The following is a 25307-nucleotide window of genomic DNA, read 5'->3' on the forward strand; positions in this document are numbered from 1 at the left end:
GGCTCGGTACGCCGATACGCCAGTACGCCGGTACGCCGCAACCGCAGTGATTGATAACAGTACGAATGAAATCCAATATAAATGTATTCTTTGTGGGTTTCACAACGTTTTACATTTTATATGTTTAAAGCTTACATCGATTTCGGTTTTCGGAAACTCTTAGTGGCTGCGGCTTAATGCCTTTTATCTACTTTATTTGTATGTATTGGTTATTCAGACAACGATAAATAAAGAGTATTTGGTGTATTCCGTTTCATTTTTTAAATGCCTTGATGTTATAATTCTTGTTTTACTAAGATAGGCTGGGGATATGGCCTAGTGATATGACAGTTGGACTGCCAAGTAAAGGTTGTAGGTTCGAACCCTGTCACGCACCAATATCCTTTCAAGATCATTATTCTATAACAAAGTAATTATCACTGGCTTGAAATTGGTAATATAAATCTATCGTGAGGAAACTACATAATAACGGACCGTTTAAAAATCTGACACCATATAAGAAGCAGATTTCTCAGTTAAAATTCACTTAAGTCTATAGGCGAATATAATGTCATCACCGTTAAAACTTAATAATATTACGCATACAACTACGGGACCTAGATACCTATGCTAACACACCTTTATTCAAATCTAAAACAATAACCTTAGTCCAGAATATAACTTAGATAAAGGTTCTGAATACCAAATACATGAAGTTGTTACCTGCAACGACCCAAACCTAAGCATTACCTGCAATCAAAGACGTATTTTAAAACGAAGTCTTAAAGGGCTAAGGCTAATATATGGAAGTATTTTGATGAAATAATAAAAATCAGTTTCCTGTTGAAGTTGTGAAAGACATTTATTGCGCTATGAAAGTTATTACGGATGCCGGTTCGTCTGCGTTGTCCCGGTTCGGTAAAGTACGGCCGGTTGCGGCCCGGTTTAGCACTGCGGGCGGTCCCTTAAAGTGAAGGGTGTTGTGGCCCGCGTTATTGTCGTGGTGCAGGTTGCGGTCCGTTACAGTTTCGTCCTTAGCTTTTTGCAACATCCTGTTTTCAGATCATTTCTGGTCAAAGGTTTATGGCCTTTTTAGGGTGATTTTTGATTTCACTAAAAAAAATAAATTTTTTTACAAGATAATACAATTTATTGTATTTTATTTTCTTATACCTCTTTTTGTTCTTAAGTTTTGCTAAGTCAAAGATGTTGAATTATAAGAACAAATATTTTCTAAGTTTGATTGATTTTGAAAGAAATTGTTTTGGTTCTTCTACACCTAACCGGAGAGAATATTTTCACGAAATATTGCAACGCCTTGTAAGTAAAACGGATTTCTACAGCTTCCAAAGGATAAATTTTGACTCTTGGGTATTTTTATCTAGGTAGACAGGTAGGTAAAAAGGTTTTTTTATTACCCTTTGTTCCTAGGGTGGTCCATTCTGGTTACTTTTTATTATGATGAATGCCCTTGTATGACTAATTGGATTTGTTCGTCGGCCTCCTATGAATAATTAAGTTCAGTTGTAGTTTTCTATAATGAATTTTGATGTTAGGTGTAGTTACGTACATATTTTATCCGGTTTCCTCTTCTATGCTACCACTTTTTAGGAAACCATTTTTCAAACATTATGTTTAATACTAATTATGCGAACTGGAGAAATTCACTGATTTTACGTTGATTCAAATAGCTTGATTCCATACTCCCAACGTTTCAAAGCCCTTCTAAGAACAATAGGCAACAATTCAGCCTCTTATTTTCAATAAGCCCGAGTTCCTGGTTGCCCGGCTGCCTGGCTCCATGTTCCTTACAGAGCACCCTACTGCCCACAAGTAAGTCACCGGCACCTAAATCTATTTTAAGCTTTCCCGCGCCGTTCTTTACGAGCTCGTAAAGTCGCGCGTTCACCTGCGCGTGCGCACACGCTCGCGTGCAGCGGTGTCTTGCGGCTCATTATTAAATATATTGTTATGATCGTAAACTGTTGTATTTTTAGAAATATGAATAAACTGTTGTAATAAAAGTATGTGTTGCTTTGTGTGTGCACTGAATTAATTTTGTGAAGGTTTTAAACATTTTAAATTCAGTAAAATACTTAATTGTTTGGTAAAACTAACATAATTTAGGCATGATAAAAAACATATAACTTTCAAATTTCATTTCCATTTATTATTAAATTAAGCACCCATCCCGAATGTAGTAAGATACAAAAACAGCCTTATTATTTAATTTAGCTTAACCCTGTACTGTTTGTAAGTACAATCACCGTCACAATTTCTATTAGCTATGTCACAGTGTTTTATCTAAACAAAGTCAGCTCCGATAGCATAATATCTCGATTATCGCATTAATTAGCGCTCTATGATGAAATTATCGCCTATGAGCGCGACTGTACGTTAGCACCTGCCCACGCGCAGGCGTTGTGCCGACAAATAAACACAAGCGCGGCGCGTGAGGTGTGGCCCTAGTATTGGCGATAAGCGGGTATTTTTGTAAAACAATTCGAGGATTTTTTTATTGATTGAATACATACTACAGACTTGTAACTACTAAGATAATAATGGTATGCTTGCCTGAAAATAAACGCTTAACAATTAAAGCAACGAAATTGATTTCTATTAGATCTTTGCCGTCAGCAATTCAAGTGGTTCAGGTATAACCTTGTCATCTTATAATGGAAACGCAAACGTCCAACATAGATAGTCCTACATGCGACGATTTACAGATATCGCAATATTCTTCTTATACCATTTTCCTCTATATAAGTAACCTATTTTCTCTTAATGACTTTCCTATCTTTCCCGTTCCCTCCCCGCTGTCAGTGGGACCCCGCACCGGTAGCAGCGTGTCGGCCGCCACGCTCCGAATGCGCGCGCGCTGCACAGCGCGCTATCTTGTTACACGCTGACAATCGCCTACATAGTACATCAACACCTCGCTCCCTTCGCTGTGAGATATAATGTATGTTACTGCTTCTTCCCAGTACTGTAACATACTGTGTTACTATGTGCTCACAAGAATTAATAGCGGCCAACAGAATGATCACTATGAAAATGGGTTCAAAATCTATTGAATAATAGATAAACTAAAAACTACTATATGCTAACACAGTAAAAATAATGAGGTATCCACAAGAAAATGATGCGATACCTTATTGAGAATGTTGTTCACTTTTGAATTCCAACTTAATCGGGAAGTGGATTTAATTCAACGTGCAAAAGAATTACAGACGGACAGACAAATAACGTTACTGATGAAACTAAATAAACGCTTCTAAAAGACAAGGTAACATTCGAATCGCCCCGTACTAAGCAATAACATAACCAAAACTTCAGGATATGAAATGCGTGAACATCACAAAAGATTCTTCAAATTCCCCTTTTTCTTGTGAAACTTGAATGGTAACAGAATTAGGGTGCTGCTAGGAAATCAAGTGAGGGCGCTTCGTTAGGCCGTGTACACATCGGCAGACAGGTAAATTATGTGTGTTCTGGAACTGAGCGAACACGGGTTAAGTCCGGGTTAAAAAATAAAAAGATCTGTCCGTTACATTACTACGAGTATGATTTAGAGACAACGAGATAAAATGTTGGGAGTCTGGAGTATTTTTCTTTTATTTTGGAAGTGAACCAAGGCATAGTCCATGCAGCTGTACCTACTATATAGGTTGCATAGTGCGGATATCAAAAAAGGTTTGGCAGTGAAAAGAATTATCGATAACCTGTCCCTGTACCCAAAAGATACCGATGTAAGCAATTGCTCCCATGTCGGAAAACCTCCCAAAAGCAGTTTAAAATGACTCTTGATAGCTCAAAACGCTACTTAAAAAACAGAAAAGAATCCCTAACTTTAATAATAATATTTGCACAAATAATAACTACCTATGTAGTTCATGTTTATGCTCTCTCATATTTGTGCCAACAAATATCTAAGTTAACCTCACTAGTACCTCTCAAGACCCTTGTTATAATAATAACAGCTTATTATAGCAAATTGGGTTCGGCTACGCATAGTCCAATGATTATGGCATTACGGACCGCATGGGAACCACCTATGTGTCGAAACCAATTATTGTACCAAAATAAATGTTTCTTGGTTTACCAGTTACTCCCCAATTTGCGTAGTTCTCGTTCTAAGTGAGATAAGTGTAAGCGCCTTTCACGGCTTTAAACCAACAATGGTGGTGTTTTAATGAAAATATTTTTTTTTTTTAGATCTTGTTATTTGAATTGTTAGCTCGATTGCGATGTTCTTTAGGAATACTTCTGCATTTAGATTTTTTATTACCGCAATCAGTCTAGGAATATTTTCGTATAAATACGAATAGACCGGACCCAGTGAAGACCCTTGGAAGACGCCTCAGCCTTAAAGTAAACAGGATTTTAATAATGATGATAGGTAAACAAAAATATTACTTACTTAACAAAATCAACGAAATTAGAATTCTCTACGTTTAAACAATTAAAATTTAAAGTTATTTACATAGTAAATAAATAAATTAGCTACTTCGACCCACGTGAAGTGGTGCTTGTTGCAGTTTAGTGCAGATTTTATGTTTTACCGCTTCCGTATTGAGTGTATTGAAATGCAGATGACCTAGGCTCTAGGCACCAGGCACTATTGTTTTCCAGCCACTTGTTTTAGTGCACGCTGACTTAAGTGCGGTAAGTGAAACAGGATTTCAACTTCAGTTAGGTCATGAAATTGTAAACGAGATTTTGTTTTCTTGGAGTTTTATTCCTATCTTTTTGTCTTACTATTAGGGCGTTTTCTCCTGCTGTCTTAAAATTTGGAGAATATTAATTTTCTCTTGTTTGCGGTTTTGCGGATTTTTCTTTTCTGGTTTTATGATACTTTAAACAAGTCACCCAAAGTTTTTTCTGCCTTCCTAGACTTCTTCAGCTACGGATTAATATATGTTCCCTTTGAACAAATAAAACACATCAACAATAATATTTAACACACTGTTATTGCTCAATGCCTCTGTATTTACAAAGCCGGTATTAGTATTGTCGGTATAGTGGGGTCGGCAAAAATACAAGCTTGCTTCCCGACGCCGCCGCGCCCGCCGGCTTCAGGCAGACGGGGGATTACTATGCACGGTTAAATTAAATGAAAACAGTATTTTATTGCATTTGTTTAGAAGGGTAGTTGAACTGTTTTTAATATTATTTAAAATGGCTATTAGTTAAATACTTTATTAATATTTATAGTGTAAGATCTTTGACAGTAAACATATTTTTCTCTCTAAGCGAGTTCGTTTTCAATAGGCTTTACAAAAAAACATTTAATGTTTCAATAAAAGGTATATTTGTGTTATGATTGTGACGCTATTTAGGAAAGGCGCCAGTTTTGTGAACAGTGAACCATTTTAATAATCACAGTTCTCTGATAAAAACCTATAGCATAAACAAAGAAAAAAAACACCTAAAACCAGTAAACGTCTCAAAAAAATATTTAAAACCTTTATATATTAAACATAATTATAATATTAAAAAAATATAAACACGACGTCATTACTTTGGTAATTAGAATAAAAAAAAACATTCAAAACAAAATTGTATTTAGAAAAAAATCTAATAACGTTTTACCGTGAATTTGAAAATACGGATATGAATGTAATGATATTTGCTCTGTCTGTGTGTGTGGTCCAAGTTGTAAACTGATAGAGATTATGTTGAATGCAGGAATATATGTAGGTGTGTTCTGTGTCTAAGGGCAAGAGACGGTTGACTAACTGTTGCATCCAAGGCTGTAGCCAGAATTTTATTTTTTTAAATTTATTTTCAAATTATTTGCATCAATCAGCGTTGGGTCCCGGTTTTCTATACAGGCATAGTTTTTTAGGCATAGAAGAGAAGAAAGGAAGTTGACATTAATTATAAGTAATCTTTGTAGCAGAACAGAAAAACAGTATTTTTCGCTGATTAATTTATGAGTCATTATAATTAACTTGATGATGATTTTAAATAGATTATCAATTGTGATCGAGTCAAGAATCAAGTTCACCTTTATTTCAATTATAATTTCTTAGATTAACATAACCTCAAAATACATTCCTGTTACGTAACTCATAGTAAAAACAATTTCATCAACAATAAATGCAGTCCAGTCCACTGCTTATCCACAAATAAATATTACATGAGGCTTGAAGCTCAGACATACAAAAGGATAAGACTCGTCACGGATGAAAGATTACAGAAACAAAAGAATTTCCACTTCGTATGCTAAGCTGAAAAGTTGTTGCACTTTCATATTTGCAAATGTAATGTCGGTAACTGTCTCATTTGAGAGCTGAATATTGTTCTGGACTTAACAAGGGAGAAATTACTGATTATATTACGGAATTTATCAGAATTAGTTCAAGGGGTTTGGTGTGAAGTGATTCAGGTTAGAATAGTGTAGCGTCAAAAGGAGGAATCCTATGCCCAGAAGTCATATACAAAATGGGGTACTAAAAAAATCTTATACAAATAAGAAACATGAAATGTGAAGCTATGAATTAAATCAATCAATTCAGTCTTTCGTGTATCCACTGCTGGAAATAGGCTTTACCAAGTCGCATCACAACACACGTTCCTTCGCCTTCAGCAACCAGATCCAGCCTGTTACTTTGTTTTGATCATCGGTCTATCTAGTGTATGCAGAAAAGTAAACATAAGAGTTTTATTTCATATTAAGCCTATATTATTATTTTCGACTCGCGACCCCGCCGCGTCAGCTCATGATTAAAGACTCCGGTTGGGTGTGAAACTAGTCGGGCTACCCCGATAAATACGCGTGAGTAAACCGTTACATCATTTAATATTAAGCCTAGTAACCCATCATAATCGTGAAATGCACCCAAATAGGCTTCTACCATGTACATGTTTATAAGGAAATTATGTTTAAACGTAGTTTCAGGTGTAAGAGAAAGTTCTTGGAGATGATGATGATTATATTAGTAAATAGGTGCCTTATTTTATATACTCATTAATAAATCAGTATAATTTTCCCTACAAGAGTGATTCTCAATAAGTTTTGTGAATGTATTAGTAAAAAAAATATTTCCGTAGTTTTCCCCAAGTTAAACGTTAAATAAGTTACTGAAACTACTTCTTTTACTCACTTATTTAAAATGATTTTTATGAGTACTCTGAGGTAAAGGCTCCCAAAATGTATTCAGGTATCTAAAACAAATCTTGTAATCCAGCCAGCCACGGTCAGAAGCCAGCTATCAGTGCAGACAGATCTTTATCTCTCCACGTAATAAAAAGGGCGTCAATAACGTTTAATGTGATTAAAATATACTGTAATCACCTCACCACACGACTGTACTATCAAAATCGTGATCAAGAATTAACATTTTACGAGATAAACAGTTTAACATTTAAAAATTAAGCTTGTCCGTCGCTGTTTCACTTCATAATTACATCTAAAAACCCTCAACGGAAAGTCAACATTAAATCTGTAAAGCTAGAGTTTATTATTGCTTGTTTGTGGCTGCAAGTTTTCCTATGAGCGAATATTGTGTTATTTGTATGCTAATTGAGTTTAATGATTGGTGATTGGAGTTTAATTTGTTTCGCCGTTGATACTGGTCACATACCAGACTTGAGCCACTTCGAATGGTTCAATACTCAATAGGGTTTACAAACATTTGGGTGCATTTCACGATTATGATGGGTTACTAGGCTTAATATTAAATGATGTAACGGTTTACTCACGCGTATTTATCGGGGTAGCCCGACTAGTTTCACACCCAACCGGAGTCTTTAATCATGAGCTGACGCGGCGGGGTCGCGAGTCGAAAATAATAATATAGGCTTAATATGAAATAAAACTCTTATGTTTACTTTTCTGCATACACTAGATAGACCGATGATCAAAACAAAGTAACAGGCTGGATCTGGTTGCTGAAGGCGAAGGAACGTGTGTTGTGATGCGACTTGGTAAAGCCTATTTCCAGCAGTGGATACACGAAAGACTGAATTGATTGATTTAATTCATAGCTTCACATTTCATGTTTCTTATTTGTATAAGATTTTTTTAGTACCCCATTTTGTATATGACTTCTGGGCATAGGATTCCTCCTTTTGACGCTACACTATTCTAACCTGAATCACTTCACACCAAACCCCTTGAACTAATTCTGATAAATTCCGTAATATAATCAGTAATTTCTCCCTTGTTAAGTCCAGAACAATATTCAGCTCTCAAATGAGACAGTTACCGACATTACATTTGCAAATATGAAAGTGCAACAACTTTTCAGCTTAGCATACGAAGTGGAAATTCTTTTGTTTCTGTAATCTTTCATCCGTGACGAGTCTTATCCTTTTGTATGTCTGAGCTTCAAGCCTCATGTAATATTTATTTGTGGATAAGCAGTGGACTGGACTGCATTTATTGTTGATGAAATTGTTTTTACTATGAGTTACGTAACAGGAATGTATTTTGAGGTTATGTTAATCTAAGAAATTATAATTGAAATAAAGGTGAACTTGATTCTTGACTCGATCACAATTGATAATCTATTTAAAATCATCATCAAGTTAATTATAATGACTCATAAATTAATCAGCGAAAAATACTGTTTTTCTGTTCTGCTACAAAGATTACTTATAATTAATGTCAACTTCCTTTCTTCTCTTCTATGCCTAAAAAACTATGCCTGTATAGAAAACCGGGACCCAACGCTGATTGATGCAAATAATTTGAAATAATATCGCCATGACTAACAATTGTCTTACATCACTCTGCCCGTTATTCTTTGTCTCCTTAACTACACAATACATCTGCAACGAGACGGTCGCCATTTGTTATTCAAATATAAGCAAATAAAACAAGAACTTTCAATACAAAGACAATCCCAGCGACAGGGAATCAATCCTTCTCAACGAGGTTCGAGTACAAACCTACCACGGTTTCAAGTTAGACTGATGTAGGCGAGGAAGCGAGAGAGCGCGCTACGCTCCGTAGAGCGCCTTCTCCCTTCCTCGTCAGCTGCTGTCTTATTCTAAGACGTGGTGGTAGGTCCCCTGTGATCGCTTCTCTATCTGATTCACATGTCCGACGTGTCTAAAGCAGATTAAACCTTGATGGGATTCCGAAGAAAAGGTGCGCCGTTGCAAATTCTTCTTGTTACCAAACAGAGAAACTTAGTGTGGATGGTTAAGGATACCGAAAAACGCATATTAACATAAGTCTAAAATCTTTTTTACAAGAGTGATGTTTTATATTGCCATGGTTATTAAAATTTCAATCCTTACAACATTGTAAGTATTGAAACAAACAACAGTGCATCATCTTTAATTACAAAGTAAGGCGACTCATCAATTTTAAACATATTCTTTAGATGCCTCATATTATCTTCACCCACTGCTTGACATGAGGATTTAATCAAGTATACCAAAACACCTTTTATTTCACTCAGTATATCATACCCGGAGTAGACCTGTCCCGCCTCCCCAGTTCTCCCACAAAGATGAAAGCTCCAATAATGACCAAAACATCAATAATACGATGGGCACACAATAAATCCAGCTAATCTCAGCGAGTGACTAAACTCCGCGGCGGCCAACTGGGTGCCCCGGTGATTACCTACGCCATATATCTCAGTTTGGCGGGCCGCCAGCCGAGCCTGCTATTGCATCGTTACATGCACTATTTGTGTAAATTAGTCCGTGATTTACTAGCACTTGATTTTTGCGTGTTGGCATGTCTGTGAGGGATAGACTGAGCGTCTAGCTGTTGTCGATACTGTGTAAGCGATCGATTGATGGGAAACTAATTGTATTTGTGTGATATATGGCGGCCTGATTGCCTCTGTGGTTTGATAATTGTAATCTATCAGTGATTCATCTGTGTGTGGAGCTTTGTGGTTAACAAGCCCTTTGTGATTAATGTAAACATGCATGAACTGTCCAATTATTCAGGGAAAAGTGGCAAATGGAACAATATCTTTCCAGATAGAGCAAATTAAAATATCCTGAGATCACCGAGAATGCTCTTACAAATATTTTTGAACAATTCAAATTCTTGAGGGAAGATATTTCAGAAAAATATGATCAATCCTCCTTCCCATCGCAAACGAATAATATTTATAGACAACATCATTCGCCAATAAAGCTATACTTTTTAACTATAATAGGATATAAACATCACCCTAATACCCATAGGCAAGTCTCATTATCCGTACCCCTGTCACATTTGCCCCGAGTTATCCAAATGGGGGACATCAAGAACAAGACTGCTGACTTTAATATAGTATCGTATGATGCATGCTTTTGTTTGCCCCCGGGATTGCTTATTACGAAGATATAGAAATACAAATACATCTTACAATGCAGGCTATTAGTTACCGAAGCCTTCTCTCATGTTTAGATGCTGGATTGTTTCGAGATGTCGTTTATTCCTGGTTAATAAAGTTCTTATGAATCTCATGTAAGAATGCCCCCGAATAAAATTATTATTTGAGCGTACTTAAAGTGATAAACCTACTGGCACAAACAAAACACGACCAGCCGCATTCCGATCATACTTTGAGTAACAAATCGTATTTTAACAGCTGCATACGAAATTAATCATGATTCGCGAGCAAACACGGGTGATAAAATAGGCGTATCACGAGCTCATTTGTCAATCACTGTCGGTATGAGTAATCGTTTGCGGCGGATTGCCGGCCACCGGTATTGACGGGTTTTTTGAATCTGCCATCCCGTTTTTGTGTCATTTGGGAGTAAAACGTGGTATTTTTTAAGGTAAGCGCGTTTGAGAAGATCCTTTAAGTATATCAGTTGAAAATAAAGGTACCTGACTACCTTAATATGGTACAAGCGCGTTTGCGAGAGCAGTTATGGTTAACCTTTAACCTGTGCAACACTGATGGATATTGCTTTCGATGGCAAAATAGGTGACACATAAGTTGCTCAGATCTGTTGAAGAAGACAAAAAAAAATCGAGACTGCTGGCGACATATTTTTTATTAACTAACAACAGCAATAGAAAAATTACATTTAAATTAAATTCAACAAGTCACTCTAAAACACTTCTCTATTAACATAAACGTCCAACTCGTAGTTACTTGCAAATCAGTTATCTAAACAGTCCAACCCTAAAGAGGGCTACCCCGCTAGGTTTGTACCGCGTTAACTCCGTCACAATCTGCCGACCTGCAGGTACCGTACCACCAACTCACAATGACGCAGGTTAAATTACATTAACATTGTCTACAGGGACACTGTACAGGTAGTTACAGAAGTTAAACTGTGAAAGTTAAGTGAAATTATAAGTAGACGATGCGAAGACATTATGGCATGTTTTGAAATTGTAGTCTCACTAAGTGGCATTTAACTCCTAATAGTTCATTATTATAGCCATTATAGGGAATGGATAAGGAAAAAAATGCTGGTAAATTGGTATTTATTATAACGTAAACCTTTGGTTTCTTTAATAGGATGATAAAAGTTAACTATAAAGTTCAAGATTACTGAACTATTATCTGTTTTGTTCAATTTAACACCTTCATGGAGTGATCCTTTTGCTTTAACTTTGTTAAAACCAGACAGGGGTGCACAACCTTCGGAAGTTATTAAGCCCATGTGTCTATGAGCCGGGATTAATCAAATTAATAAAGTCGTTATCTCGAGTGTGGCAAATTGCCACCCCTGTCTCGAGCTAATGCTGTTACATGTTGAGTTTAGAGACTTTTAGCGCTGATGCGATCATATAAATTGTATTAATATGTGCTCAGCATTTTAGGAGCTTAAATTAAATGCAATGAAGCGTAACAAAGTAACTTTATCGTTATTGCTATTTGACGGGTAATTTCGCGTAATTTGAGTACTTTATTAAGTGCTATTTAATTTATTAAGTGTTATAAGTCCAAAATTACTTAATAAGCAAACTTCATCTTAATAAGCAAACTCTACAAGAAAATATACAAAGAAAATAAACTCTAGGTAACCTAAATACGTAGGAAACTTAATAAAAACAAAACGATTGACCAGAACTCTAATTCAGTTTCCATAAAAAGTAACGAACAAAAAACTAAAACTACAATTTATACAAAGAGCAGAAGCTTGATGAACAATTCACCGTCCATTTAGCAGGATCGTTAGGATATGACAAAAGGACCAGGGCGTCTGGGAGCGGGCGGGCCCGGGTGATTTATGTAGTCTAACTACGTAGCGACAGCGGCAATATTTAGCAAAATGTTTGTGACACATGACGGCACAACTTAATTATACGTAAAAGGTTATTGTGAATGAAAAGGGTTTTTGGGACATATTTCAATTTCTTTGTGAATGGGAGAAAGTTTACCGACTCTTGATCCGAATTTGTTCGCTTCTAATTTGTTAAAGTGGTTTTATCGATTGAAATATAAGTCTCTATAAATTAGATCATTCATTGTTATACGGTTTTATTAACTACATATGTACAGACGTAGATGTTAAGGGTTTTCATTTCATCGCTTGAACGGTCAGACGTTCATTGATTTTCAAGTAATGCATAATACCTTATCCATTGTAAATTCTGTGAACCGGATTTAAACGGAAACATTAAAATTTGATTACTTTTATCCTAAAAATTTGTCCGTTCTTCGAAATAAGGACCGTTAGCTCAACGGTTCAACGTATTCCTTAGTTGAGTTAAAAACTGAGCCATCAGCATTTCTTTTTCATTTCACCTTTATTCTCCATCACGTGCGTCCGTATTGTCGCGAAAGTACGGCCGGATACGGGCGCTCACGTCCGGCATCCGGCACGTGCCCACGTGTCCGGTCGCCCAATCAGTTGCCTCTCTAATTAATTTACTTTGAACGCTTCTTATTGGCTGCTACGTGCTCCAATCAAGACACGGACCACATCAGGATTAGTTTCCACCGTCACGGCCTTTTTCGATGACTTTAATTTCCGTTGATCGGACGATACGATCGATCTGTTTTTTTGCTTCCTCGCGAAACCTGTGCTACAATTATGGTAACACAAAAACCTTTTGATTTATCGCTCGTAAAGCTCTCTATTTTTCGTCACATCTTAAAATAGCTTCTAAGTGTAGGTAATAAATATCTTCTAATAGAAATACTCCCCGTAATAACTCAACGTTTTTTTAAGGTGTTAAAGTTTCGTTTAAAAGGGTTCATTTAAACAGCAAGAAATGTTGCGATAAATAACGCAACACGCTATTAGGTCCTTTATGTAACGCGATCAGAATTTCGAAGACTTCTTTTTGGTCCTTCGAGTCGGATGTTTTCAAGAAATTAGTTTAACTATTTGATGGATTACCGTCTCGTATTAATTGTTCGTGGAAAGCCAGCAGCTGGATGCAATATTGTGACTTATGTGAAGTATGTTAATGCTTCTAATCCCTTGTATGCAGCTGTGGATTCTTGGCACTGTCTGTATCCAGGTCGGGCGATAGTTTACACTCAAGACGTAGGTCCGCGTTGATTGTCGGCGCCTGTGCGCAGGATATCGGGCGCCTCATTTGTTCTGTCTATCAACACATTGCCAATACCGACACTACTGTTGATACCAATTACGTGAGCAAGGATGAGGTGCATGTGTACAATTGTATGTGTACCTATCGCTTCCTTATCCCAAATAATAACGGGATTACTCTGTGCATACTAATCTTATACTGAGCGAAAATAGAAATTGTTTCCCTCTACGCTAGACTTGGGTCATTACTCATAACTCTCATAAGTAACAACTGAAGTGTGAATATTTACGTATGCGTTTGAACAATCAAAGTCAGGGTAATTGATTCCTTTATTACACAATCAGCTTCACAGCTCCCCAAGCCAAAACAACTAAAAATATCACCAGCATACCGCAAACGTCATAACAGCTATTAATGCCATTACAAAAGTGTTCGTAAGTCTGCGCGTGCGCCGCCCCCATCACATAAACCTGTCAACAGTCGATCTGTTGTTCACTATTACGTACAACAGATGGCGCTGTTAGAAAAATATCCAGCTTCCCTTTGTACTGGTGATTATTTGTGTGTCATCGTATGACAACGCACTGACAGATATAAATCCTAGTTTTTTATGTGTTCGTTCTTTTGTTTGTGGTTTGATGTGTCGCTATTTAAATGTTGGAATGAATTTGGACCTATTTGTAACATCTGATGTATTTTTTCTTTTATTTTTTTTAAGTTTCAAAATATTTTTCCGAAAATGTGTCTAAAGGAAAAGTAATCTTGACATTGCTATCATAGAAATATACAACCATATAAAAATCCTTATAAATCTACGTAGTATTAAACGTCTTATCAGAGATGACTATAAATAACGAAACTAAATAAATCGTATTCAGCTCAGTCTTAAGCCGATAATGAATCGCAATACATTTACCTCCTTGGATTCGCAGCGGTCGGTTAATAGCCTCATACGTCAGCCGCTAATGCCTAAGTGGTCGCCTGGCTTATTACATTTGCTAGTTAAATAGAAATGTAGATACTGTGAAGTGTATTAATTTGGTACGAGTACGAACTAGTAGCAATCTACAAATGGGCCATTTGCTGCACGCTGATTAAATTATTATAGCATACGGTGGGAATCTTGTGGGCTGCGAGATTATCTAACCGGATTCTTGGATTTACTGCGTGCTTCGATGCGACTTTGTTAATTATTTATATTATATCTACAGAACAGACTTTTCTTATGCCCATGCAATATATGATGTGTTTTTTTCTTACTTAAGAAATTTCGTTGTTCCTTTGTAATTGTAACTCCTTCAATCATCTTTTTATTCTTACTGTGTTGATAACAGTTATTAAAATAATAACTGTTATCACCACAGTATAATTATCATTTTAAAGTACAGCCCTAAACAATTTGTTAAGAACGCTTTGTATCCTCGCTTTCTCCTCCTGCAACTAAAACTTTTATGCCATATCAAAGGTTATATCATAGATTTTATCATAGCAACTGGAATTTCAGTCAACACAAGCTGACCATCCTCCTCCATTCCAGAATGTAACTGCAACGGGCACGCTCGCCGCTGCCGCTTCAACATGGAGCTGTACAAGTTGTCTGGTCGCGCGAGCGGCGGCGTCTGCCTCAAGTGCCGCCACTACACCGCCGGCCGCCACTGCCACTACTGCCGCGAGGGGTACTACAGAGACCCCACTAAGCCCATCACACACAAGAAGGCCTGCAAACGTAAGTCATATGAACTAACTTAGAGTTCAAAAATGGGAACATTTCGGACCCCTTGCCTTTTGTAAAGAACAGATTTTTCATGGACTATATCAAAATCTTAATTCATTGATTCAAATGAGACTACTAAGTAGCTCCTTTTGAATGTCAAACTACTATAGACAGCACCTAGATTCGCGCACCCATCACCGCTTCTTAAACTCTTTCGCTGCGAAAGAAGACTCAAACTCCCTAGCAGCACGCTGAACAATTTAAGAAAAAGATCTCGTCGATATTCTGTCTCTAAGGACTAAACATTGCTCTATTGCCTAGTTATACGGACCAACGTGTTCTTGGTCTTCGTGAGAAATTATTTCTCTGCTTGATAGGGTGTAAAATATTTATAGTTACTATTTTAGAGCGACGGTAATAAATTGGTGCACTGATAAACATAGAAATACCGATATATTTATTACTAGATAATTTTAGTTTGTATATGCAGAGGAGTTCGATTTTATTTATAATTTTATATTTCCAAACAATTACCCAATCAGGTGACAAACTGTTTCAGCTAGTTTTAAAAATACTTTTAACCAACTGGAATTTGACAATTTTATTACACATCACAAATATCTAATCTGCTATCACTGTGTATAATAAAACTGTACTAAACTATCGCTATAAAAATTCCACATAATTATTTATAAGTCATTAAAATCTTTTTAGTTTCTTTATATGACGTGGCGCCTCGAAAGACCAGTACGTGAAGCAGCTATTGGAAATGTATCTATTCCAATAAACAGTTTTCGCTTTACTGTTGAAGCTTTTGAATTTCTACTAAGGATTTCCTAGAAAATGCTTGTAAAACTTTGTCCAATCAATACATTTCAAAGAACACTCGACGGTGGGTATAGCGAACGATAAGAGTCATAAATGGGGAAAAGAATATGTGTTCGGCTCTTGAATTCTCGGTGAAATATCTTTGCATTTCTAAAGTTCGTGAAAAGCTCAACCTTGCGTTTTAGCAATCTTATATGTAATTAGTGTATTTTGTCAGCATCCTTAGTTCTAAGACATCGATTAACTAGATAACTACATATACTCCTTCTATAAAAATACGAATAGGTCAATTTTGTGGTGAAAAGCTCCACTTTACTTTACGGTTCCATTTCACATAAAACGTTATGAATACATCACAAAATATATGAATGCTTTAAAAATAAAACATTGATCTTATTACGAGACTTATATAAGCCAATCTTCATCCAAATAAACATTTTCTTTTTATCCTTCAGAAGTCAATATACGCACGATCCGTAGAAATATCTTATATTTGACTTACGAAATAATCGTACAAGATAACGGGTATGCGGGTAGACGTGTAATTACGGAAACATTCCCTTAGGAGCGAGGTAACGACCCTCCGGAGCCCTTTCCTTGGGATGTGTTGTCAGCTGTTACAAGTTAATGGCGATATGTGGAAAGAAAAGAAGGCATAATAAGAAGAGTATATTTGCTAAAATCGACTAATATAACAAGTGAGATAGCTAAAGTTTTATTTATAATCAACATCTTACAGTATTTATCTCTAGGTACATATACATAATATCTAAGACATTAGTTTAAAAAAAATACTACTAAGAGCACTAGGCCAAAAAGGAATTAAAAGCTATAAAAAAAATTGGATTGTTGATCCAGGTTAACAGCACTTACCACGACACTTTACTCAAAAACCGAAAATAACAAATTCTTATAAATATAGCCTTATATTTTTAAGCAAGAAGCAACTTAGTTAATATTTCCATCATTAACAGAAAAAAATGGTCGAAAAAATTCTCTCCTTACTTCAAACAGCTATTTATTATCCCGATGTTATAACAAACGTTAAAATACTTAAGTAAACGTTTACACCTGCTAGTAACACAAACATTAATATAATCTCATAATAATCTAAGTCGATCTGATGTAATGATGTTATCTGTGCGCCTGCGCCTGCGCAGCTCGCCTCGTTATACAAATACTTGTTTAACAGAACGTTTTAACTTCATATTTCGATGAAATGATCTCACTTATACAGATTGGTATCTGTTTTAGGGATCGTTGGGAGATTGTTTAATCCTTAGCTTTTTGATACGTACTGAAATTTTTTGAAAGTTTTTCTGAAGCCTGAATGGAAACAAGCGACAGACTTGACCATAAAATAGGCTTTATGAACAAATAAGATTGCGTCCGTTTGTGATTGGACAGCTGGCGAAATCATCGTTTGTAAAATACAAATATTCGTGTTAGTCAAAAATAAAAACATTAACCGATACTTGAAAAGTTTAAGTTACTTTAAAGTACACACAACTTCATGTTAACTAACGAAGCTACGGAACTTCTTGCTCACAAGACCCTCGCACTTGTCCACATTTATTGTAACTTGGGCTTTATAACACATGTTTAAGTTATAGTTTATATTGCTATTTGCGTCCATCATGATGTAATAATTGTAATGGAGCCGAGAAACGAGTAATAATCGTATGTTAAAAGGTGGATTTTAACTGTTTAAGATGATTGGACATTTGCCTGTTATTGCTGCTATGAAATATATCGTCTTGATGTATAAACACTTGTAATACTTACATAAAAGAGATACGTATGCTTGTTATAGTACAGAATAATTGGATCTATAAAACTGTTATTCAAACTACTATGTACAGAGAAAGTTCTCGAACATTTCCAATACCAATAACAGAACATTCGCTGCTCACAAAAAGAAATGGGAATACAGAACAAAATGGCTTTAGCTCGTAAAATTGTAAAGTAAACGCGTTTCGGCCACCGACCCCGCAACACTACGACAATAGTTCCCACATAAAATTGGCCGAAAGCCGAGTCGGCCTCGGTCTCCCGTAATTGGTCCTTTGAGGCGCGTCACTTTTATTTGACGGTCCTTTAGGTTTTTCGCTGATTGAGTCAAGATTGCGGTTGGTAGGGAAATAGAGTTGTTATTGTGGGTCAGCTAGTTATAAGGGCTGCTGCGGTCCAGTGGAGATTGAAATCGTTTTCCTGATGTCGAGATTTTGTCTGTAGTGTTAAGTGTACATAAAAGCGTCGTCCTTTTTGGACTTCGTAGATGGATAAAAGATTTTACAAAGTTAACTGTTCTTGCTTTTATTATTAATTATCAGATAACAAAACAGACAACAATTAGCAACAAGTAAGTGGGTGTTATTGTTGTTGTTATAAAATTAAAAATAATTGTTTAAATTTCACATCTTTAAACAGCATCTTTCTTTTTTTCGTTTTTACTTTCACTCTGCTACAGGGATACATTATCGAACCAATACAAAAGTGTTGATAAACTATCGGCGTTAGTTCAGATTTTTTTCTATCTGAAATAAAAGATTCTGTTAGCCAAATAAAGTCTATCATCTTATACAGAAACAAATAAAATAAAAATTAAAGCACGACAAAAAAATCTGGTCCTACGTCCCTTAAAAACAAAAAGGCAAGCAAATGTTTATGTTTACTCAATCTTTTTCTATCGGAAGACAAACAAAACGATTGTATCGGCAACATTCCCGGGTATGACCGGGTATACGGGGACCGCTATAAAGGACCCGGGACACTCAACACGGTCCTTCGATTATCGAGTAGAACCCAAGTCCGATTGTCATAAATGTTTGTTAACTTTGTAGAGAAAACTTAGATCGTGTGTGGTACGTAACTATATTACTGAACTACTCGGTCAGATTGAAAGCAAGTTAGCAAAAGACTTTTTTGTAGGTCTAATCTTAACCAATAGGTATGCCATATGAACTAAATCTGCTACCATTCCAATATGTTTGGATCGTTAAAGTAAAACACACTCTTATTTGTAGGTGAGTAACATAGTATTACGAAGCATCTGAACTTAATTAATAATATTTTTTTTACGTAGGTTTTTAATCTGTCGACTGAGTTAATACTATAAGTAAACGAAACGTAGACATTGGCACAAGAAAGGGGAGGTCTATGCCCAGCAGTGGGAGGATAAAGACTGTGGATGATGATAAGTAAACGATGAAATACAACTTAAATTAATACAGACAACGGTTTCCGTCTAAGACGCAATTAAACATTTTCACCCATAAATATTTTATGGTCAAAAATAGTAAAATCTCTCGTTTTACCGAGATGAACGTGAGAACATGTCTATTATTCTGCTACAAACTATGTTTACAAACAACAAAATACCCATACTACCCACGTAGGGAACGCAACCCCCTAGTCCCACGGGACAAAACACCGATTACCGAACAAAATGAACTATATCGATGATTCGATGCACTCAACTCGATAACAAATCACAACAATAAAACAAATTCTGTTCCGAATCGATTCGATTATCGATAATCATTTCGGGGATTGCCAATATTTCCTGCTGTTTACGGCTGAGAGTAACTCTCTCGGTTTTTGTTTTCCATAAGACTATGAATAATGTATTTGGGGAAAATTGAACTGTTTTTCTAACCCATGAAAATTGTCTTCGAGTGAATTATTATGAGATACTACGACTGCATGCACTTGTTTCCTTTCTATTACCTAAATAAGTATACGTATTTTTTTATTGTTGTCCAAATTTGTGTGTCCTCTAAGTCTTCGGGGTTTAAATCTTTAGAATCGTAATGATTCTAAAATTGTAAATTCATATACCAAATTTTGTCGGATTCTTTGACGGTATAATTTAAGTAAATAAAGCGCATTTTTTATAAATCATAATCGTATATTGATGTTTCCTTTAAAAACGTGTCTTTAACCGATTTCAAACCTGCTTTCTAGTGAAAAATAACTGAAACAGCTATAAAGTTTCACGTTGTATTGTGAAACTGTACAAATTAGATTTCATATCAACAATTTGATATCTTGGAGTCAGTAATATGTCCGCTACAGGCTATGAAACTGAACGAGCCAATTACATTGAAACTTTTCTAGTATTCTAGACTCTAGACATCTGAGTTTGTAACTACACTTATTGTTGAGAGCCTTGTAAAGTATGTTTTATGTACACGTTGCTTTTGTCTATTTTTAGAGTTCCGCAAGGGTAAACCCTATTTCTAATATCGTCTGTTACCAGGTTGATTCTCAATGAGAAACTAACCAGAGGAAACTATGACAGATTATACAGATTTCAACCAAAAATTGAGAGAAATATGACAATTTAAATAAAACAGTCATGAATGTGAGGGAAAACCATTTTCTGTTGAAAATCAATTTTTCTATAGTCCATTTGTACGGAACACTCCCTGGCTTCTCGCATCCGACTCGCTCTTTACGCTCCTGAATGAAATAATTACAATAACTGTGTCTTTTGTTTGATATTACATTTTTTCTTTTAATTATCTAACTAAAATTAATTGCAGTATCTTAAATTGAATAACATACGGTTTTCAAAAATTGCAATAGTGACTTATATTGTGGGCAAAAATAAAAGCAGTATAAAAAGAAGTTAGCTATAACAACGGCTATTAAGTTGGCTACAAAGAACTTGAAATGATTGATGTTACTCTCCAATATTGCCACTCGTCTACTCTTGCTATTTTACCCTTTAAAAGCACTAAATCTTTTCGAACTTGGTTTCACATTCAACATATAAACAAAAACTAGTTTTAATTAGCAACAAAAACACCATAAATAAACTAGTTCCACACACTTACGTTATTAAACTAGTTCCTAACATTCTTTATCAAATATTAGTTCGACAGTCTCAAACTTAAGAGTTCTGGAGAGTCGTGGTAATCCGTAGCTCGCAAGTAGACTTTCTATCTAATTTAGTAAGTAAACAAAGCAACTCAGGGAAAGTTAAGGCTTCGTTACCTCAGACTAACAGAATTTTTTTTTTTAATAAAGTGTATAAACGTAGTTTTATTGCTGACAAGTTGTCGCAAATGAAAGGAAAGTTTCCACATTGATTTTATTGTATAATATAATATGTATCCTGGGACAACTCACACACGGTTATCTGATCACAAGCTAAGCAGAGCTTGTGTTATGGTAACCAGACAACTGATAAACTTATATATTTCTAAATACATACATATTATAGATAAATTACACCCAGACACCAGAACAAATGATCATGCTCATCACACAACATTTGTCCTGGACCGGAATCCAACCCACGGCCTCCGGTATAGCAGTCAGGGTCACTAACCACTAGACCAACAGGCCCGTCAATTGTGTTAGCTTCGTGCTTTTGTTGTCGTAGGACTTTATTTTGGTAGGACATTTTTGGTTAGAAGAATCGTTATTTATGGTATCTGATTTCTTTTTCTTTCTTTACGATGAGTTTCAGAGATATCTCTCATTACTTCTCATAGCTAGATTTATGGGAATTAATAAGATAAACGTGAAAACTCTTTAGGTCTAAAACGAAATCAAAATCCATTTAGGTAAAGTTACTCGACTAAATAGCACTTTTGAAAGATCAAATTACATTGGCCTGCACGTAGATTCACCCACGTTCAAATTTTTGTCATTTCAGATTTTTTAAATGTAGTTGTTTAATCAATCTACATGAGATTTTAAAGCGCCTCATGGACCTTCTACTGTAATTAACAACTATTCAGTCTCAGTTATCACAAAACCATTAATCTATGTATTTGTCAACAGCCTGCGACTGCCACCCAGTGGGCGCGAGTGGCAAGACCTGCAACCAGACGAGCGGGCAGTGCCCCTGCAAGGACGGCGTCACCGGCACCACCTGCAACCGCTGCGCCAAAGGATACCAACAGTCTCGCAGCCACATCGCACCCTGTATACGTAAGACTCCTTCAAATAAAAGTGCAACTTAAATGCTTAGCCGAACGCTTAGCAAGCCAGCTTGGTACTAGCCGAATGGAAAGCCAAGTGTCCTACATAGATCAACTTACAATGATTAGACAAGCGGGTTGAATTATGGACCCATGATAGTACCCAAAAACGGTAAAGATGATGCTTAACGATGGCTTAGGACTGACTAGCGTTACAATGTTTGTCAATAAGCTTCTCAGGAATACTTTGACTAGAAAATAGGAATAAGTACTGGAATACTTTTAGCAACTGGTAAAATTATTATGGGCCGATAAAAAAGATTTTAAAATAACGCGACTCCTAGGACCAACCCAGTTACTAAGTTGCCTTAGAATAACTGCCGCTAAAAATAACCTCTCTTTAAATACACTTGCTATTTTTACTAGAAGTCAAGTTGAAATTGATTTAATTAACTTTAAGTTGTTCTTAGCTACCGACATGTTTGTAATTATTTAAACTCCGCTGGGGGTAGCTTACACCTTGCCACACGCACGCTATTCAACAAATAACAAATTCAACCAGTAATGTATTGAAACCAATAATTAGGAATCTAGGAATATATGTACATAAAGTATATATATTTTACATGAATTCTTCAATGCATCGATCATTGCTGTCATCAGCGTTGATGGAAACGCCTCGCTTTTACACAATTCAAGCGGTTTGCGATCAGTTAGCAAAAAGTGAATTGAAGGTAGATTGATAGCAATTAACTGACTATCACTGTCGTAACTTTGTGGAACTGACAAATGTAAATATTGCGATATGAAGTAAAAAACAAAATGGACACCAATTTAAAAGTGGAAAGGACGCCAGAACCTATTAACATTTTATTTTTGCGAAAATTTGGCCTGTCTATAAAAACCAGCCATCGAACATACTTAATATATGAGTACTAGCCCACTCAACTAGATTTTTTAATCAATTGGTATCAACATTTTTTATACTAGGCTAATAACATTGTGTTGTCCAGGTATCCCGCGAGTGGTGACGGCTGTGCAGGCGATGGAGGCGGTGGACGGCGACCCGGGCCGCGGTAAGTAGTAAGTGTACCTTCATGCACTCTCGCCTCACACTCACTTGCATGAGCACACACACTCAATCACAAACAGAATGTTCTTAGACGAACACCAGGCCTTATCTCCAGTCTGGTGTCTGCTGTTTGTCTTCTTCTTAGCCTTGCTATATTACTACAGAGGGTAGCCAACCTCCTTAATAGAAAAATAATTTATTGGATTGTGTATTCCAGTAATATGGGTCGTTATATAAGTGTGATATTCAGTTGCTCCATGTAAAATATTGAAATCAGCTGAATCCTATAATTCGACCTTAACCATAACTAGGAAAAAGTCCCGAAGTTTTGGTCCTAAGAAACGAAAAAAAATAAGTATCATTTTTTGCTTGTTAGATTTAACCAACACGAATCCATCGAAACATCTAGTCAAAAATATTACGTATCAAATATAGCAAAAAATATTCCACAACATTATCTGAAACCGGAAAATTTGGTCCTCTAAATTCGTAAGGACCAACATAATGATACTATAACATAAAGTAAATGTTTCCTAATGGCATTTTTATTATCTTTTAAGGCTACTTGTAATATGATAACCAAAATATATTTATTTAAATTTTGTCAAGTGATTGAGTGTTTGTGATAAGAGTGTTCTGTACTTTCTTTAAGTATATTTTTTATATTACCTTATTCATGAAGCATTGCCAAAAAAGTACAATAATTTAGCATTATTACTAGGATTATTTACAACAAAAGAGTTTTTAAAAGAAAAAATCGTGTCCCTAAAATTAACAAACACAAATCCAAAGTATAATGAACAACGTTCATAATATTTGAAAACCAATTAAAAAGTTATATTGCTAAAACAATTAGCTGACTTTGATTAATTATCTAAGTAAAAACCCGGTTAAGTGCGAGTCGAACTCGCGACGATGAGGGTTCTGTACAATTCGGCTAAAAAGAAACAAAGCGGTTGGATGCCAAGTACTACAGTAACAATGCTTAAACTCGTTATTTCAAGTATTTTATGTTCTATCAACAACAAAAATAAATTATCTATGAAAATTTCAAATGTCTATTTTCATATGATAGACGATGGAGCCTCAATAGGGTTCCGTTTTACCCTTTATTTACGCAACCCTAAAAAACCGAATATTTTCAAGTTTTGTCTTTCTAAACTTGCGTTTAACTTGAACTTACAGTTAAGCAGTAAAATAACCCGTCAGTCTACGTAAGTCGTAAAAATCGCGTTACAAGTTTTACGACCGCAATCATTTCAATGATAGATATACGAATGTGTCTGTTTGTTGAATGGTTTGTATAACGGACACACTTGTTGTATAATTGCCTTAGTTGTATGTGAATGGAGTTTAGGAACCTGTTATGACTTTAGATAAAGAGTTTGCAAAACCTCGGTTTTTATTGTGATGTGTTGCGATAGTGGCAACAGAAATAGTAAAAATTCAAAACTGTACTGTGTGCAAGTGTGTTCATGATATACAGCATAGGGACATCTGGCTAGACAGCCTTAGTAATAAAGTTCTGCTTGGAAAAAAACATGGTTACCTAATAATCTATTGTGCCTAGTAATTGGCTAGTCAAGTTTAGCAGGGGTCTAGGTTAAGTGTGGCGATACTTCTGAATCCAAACGAATTTTGACAAAACAAGAAAGTACAGCATCTCTCTCTTATGATTAATTTGCACTTTAATTTTATTTATGTTTTACTACCTTTTGATAAAAGAAAATTAAATAAAAAATAAAACAAAAAAATCCAAGAATTTTTATAAACATCTAAAGTGAATCAAAAGGTTTTAAAACAATGAAATCCATTCTCACACCACATAACTAATTCCATACCAAAAGTGATTAAACAACTTACTTATGTTATTAAGTACCAAACTAACTTATAATCGAAGCACTAAAAGGACCCAAGCAATGTCTACCGTGACATAGAAACACTCAAAACAAACCTAACAAATCAAAGAGAATTTATAAAAGACGAAGAAAACTTTCAAAGAACTTTGAAAGGATTTAAGAATCAAAGTTAAGACTCGAAATAAATTCTTGACTAAGATATAAAAGTTAAAGGTTTCGGTACCTACCTACTCCTGCCACTATTTACAAATTAAGTCTGTCAAAGGTCATTTTGTATCGAAGGACCAACTTTTGGTCCTTATCTCCTAATAATAATGGAATTTAGTTATTCTTCCGTTGTGTGGGAATGTTAATTGTGATAATTTTAATGTTTTCTGTATTTGATTTTTAAGCTTATTCCGTATCATCCACTGTCGAACTCATAACTGTTTTTGTTTTTATTTTATCAGTGCCGAGTGAGAGGTAACATTTCATATTAACCTTATTTATTTAA

General features: G+C 35.7%; 1 protein-coding gene across 4 annotated transcripts in view; it reads left to right on the top strand.

The window, feature by feature from the left end:
- LOC113497882 (netrin-B-like) overlaps nucleotides 1-25307 on the top strand; it is a 131247-nt gene that overhangs the window by 101749 nt on the left and 4191 nt on the right. For 2 of the 4 annotated variants that reach the window (XM_026877649.1, XM_026877651.1), the window contains exons 2-4: nucleotides 14943-15131; nucleotides 21744-21893; nucleotides 22897-22966. In XM_026877649.1, the coding sequence (XP_026733450.1) occupies nucleotides 14943-15131; nucleotides 21744-21893; nucleotides 22897-22966 (409 nt within the window). The remainder of the gene's footprint in view (nucleotides 1-14942; nucleotides 15132-21743; nucleotides 21894-22896; nucleotides 22967-25307) is intronic. The other 2 variants (XM_026877647.1, XM_026877648.1) reach the window with 1 other exon arrangement.

This window comes from Trichoplusia ni, chromosome 10 (assembly GCF_003590095.1).
Source record: "Trichoplusia ni isolate ovarian cell line Hi5 chromosome 10, tn1, whole genome shotgun sequence".
NCBI lineage: Eukaryota > Metazoa > Arthropoda > Insecta > Lepidoptera > Noctuidae > Trichoplusia > Trichoplusia ni.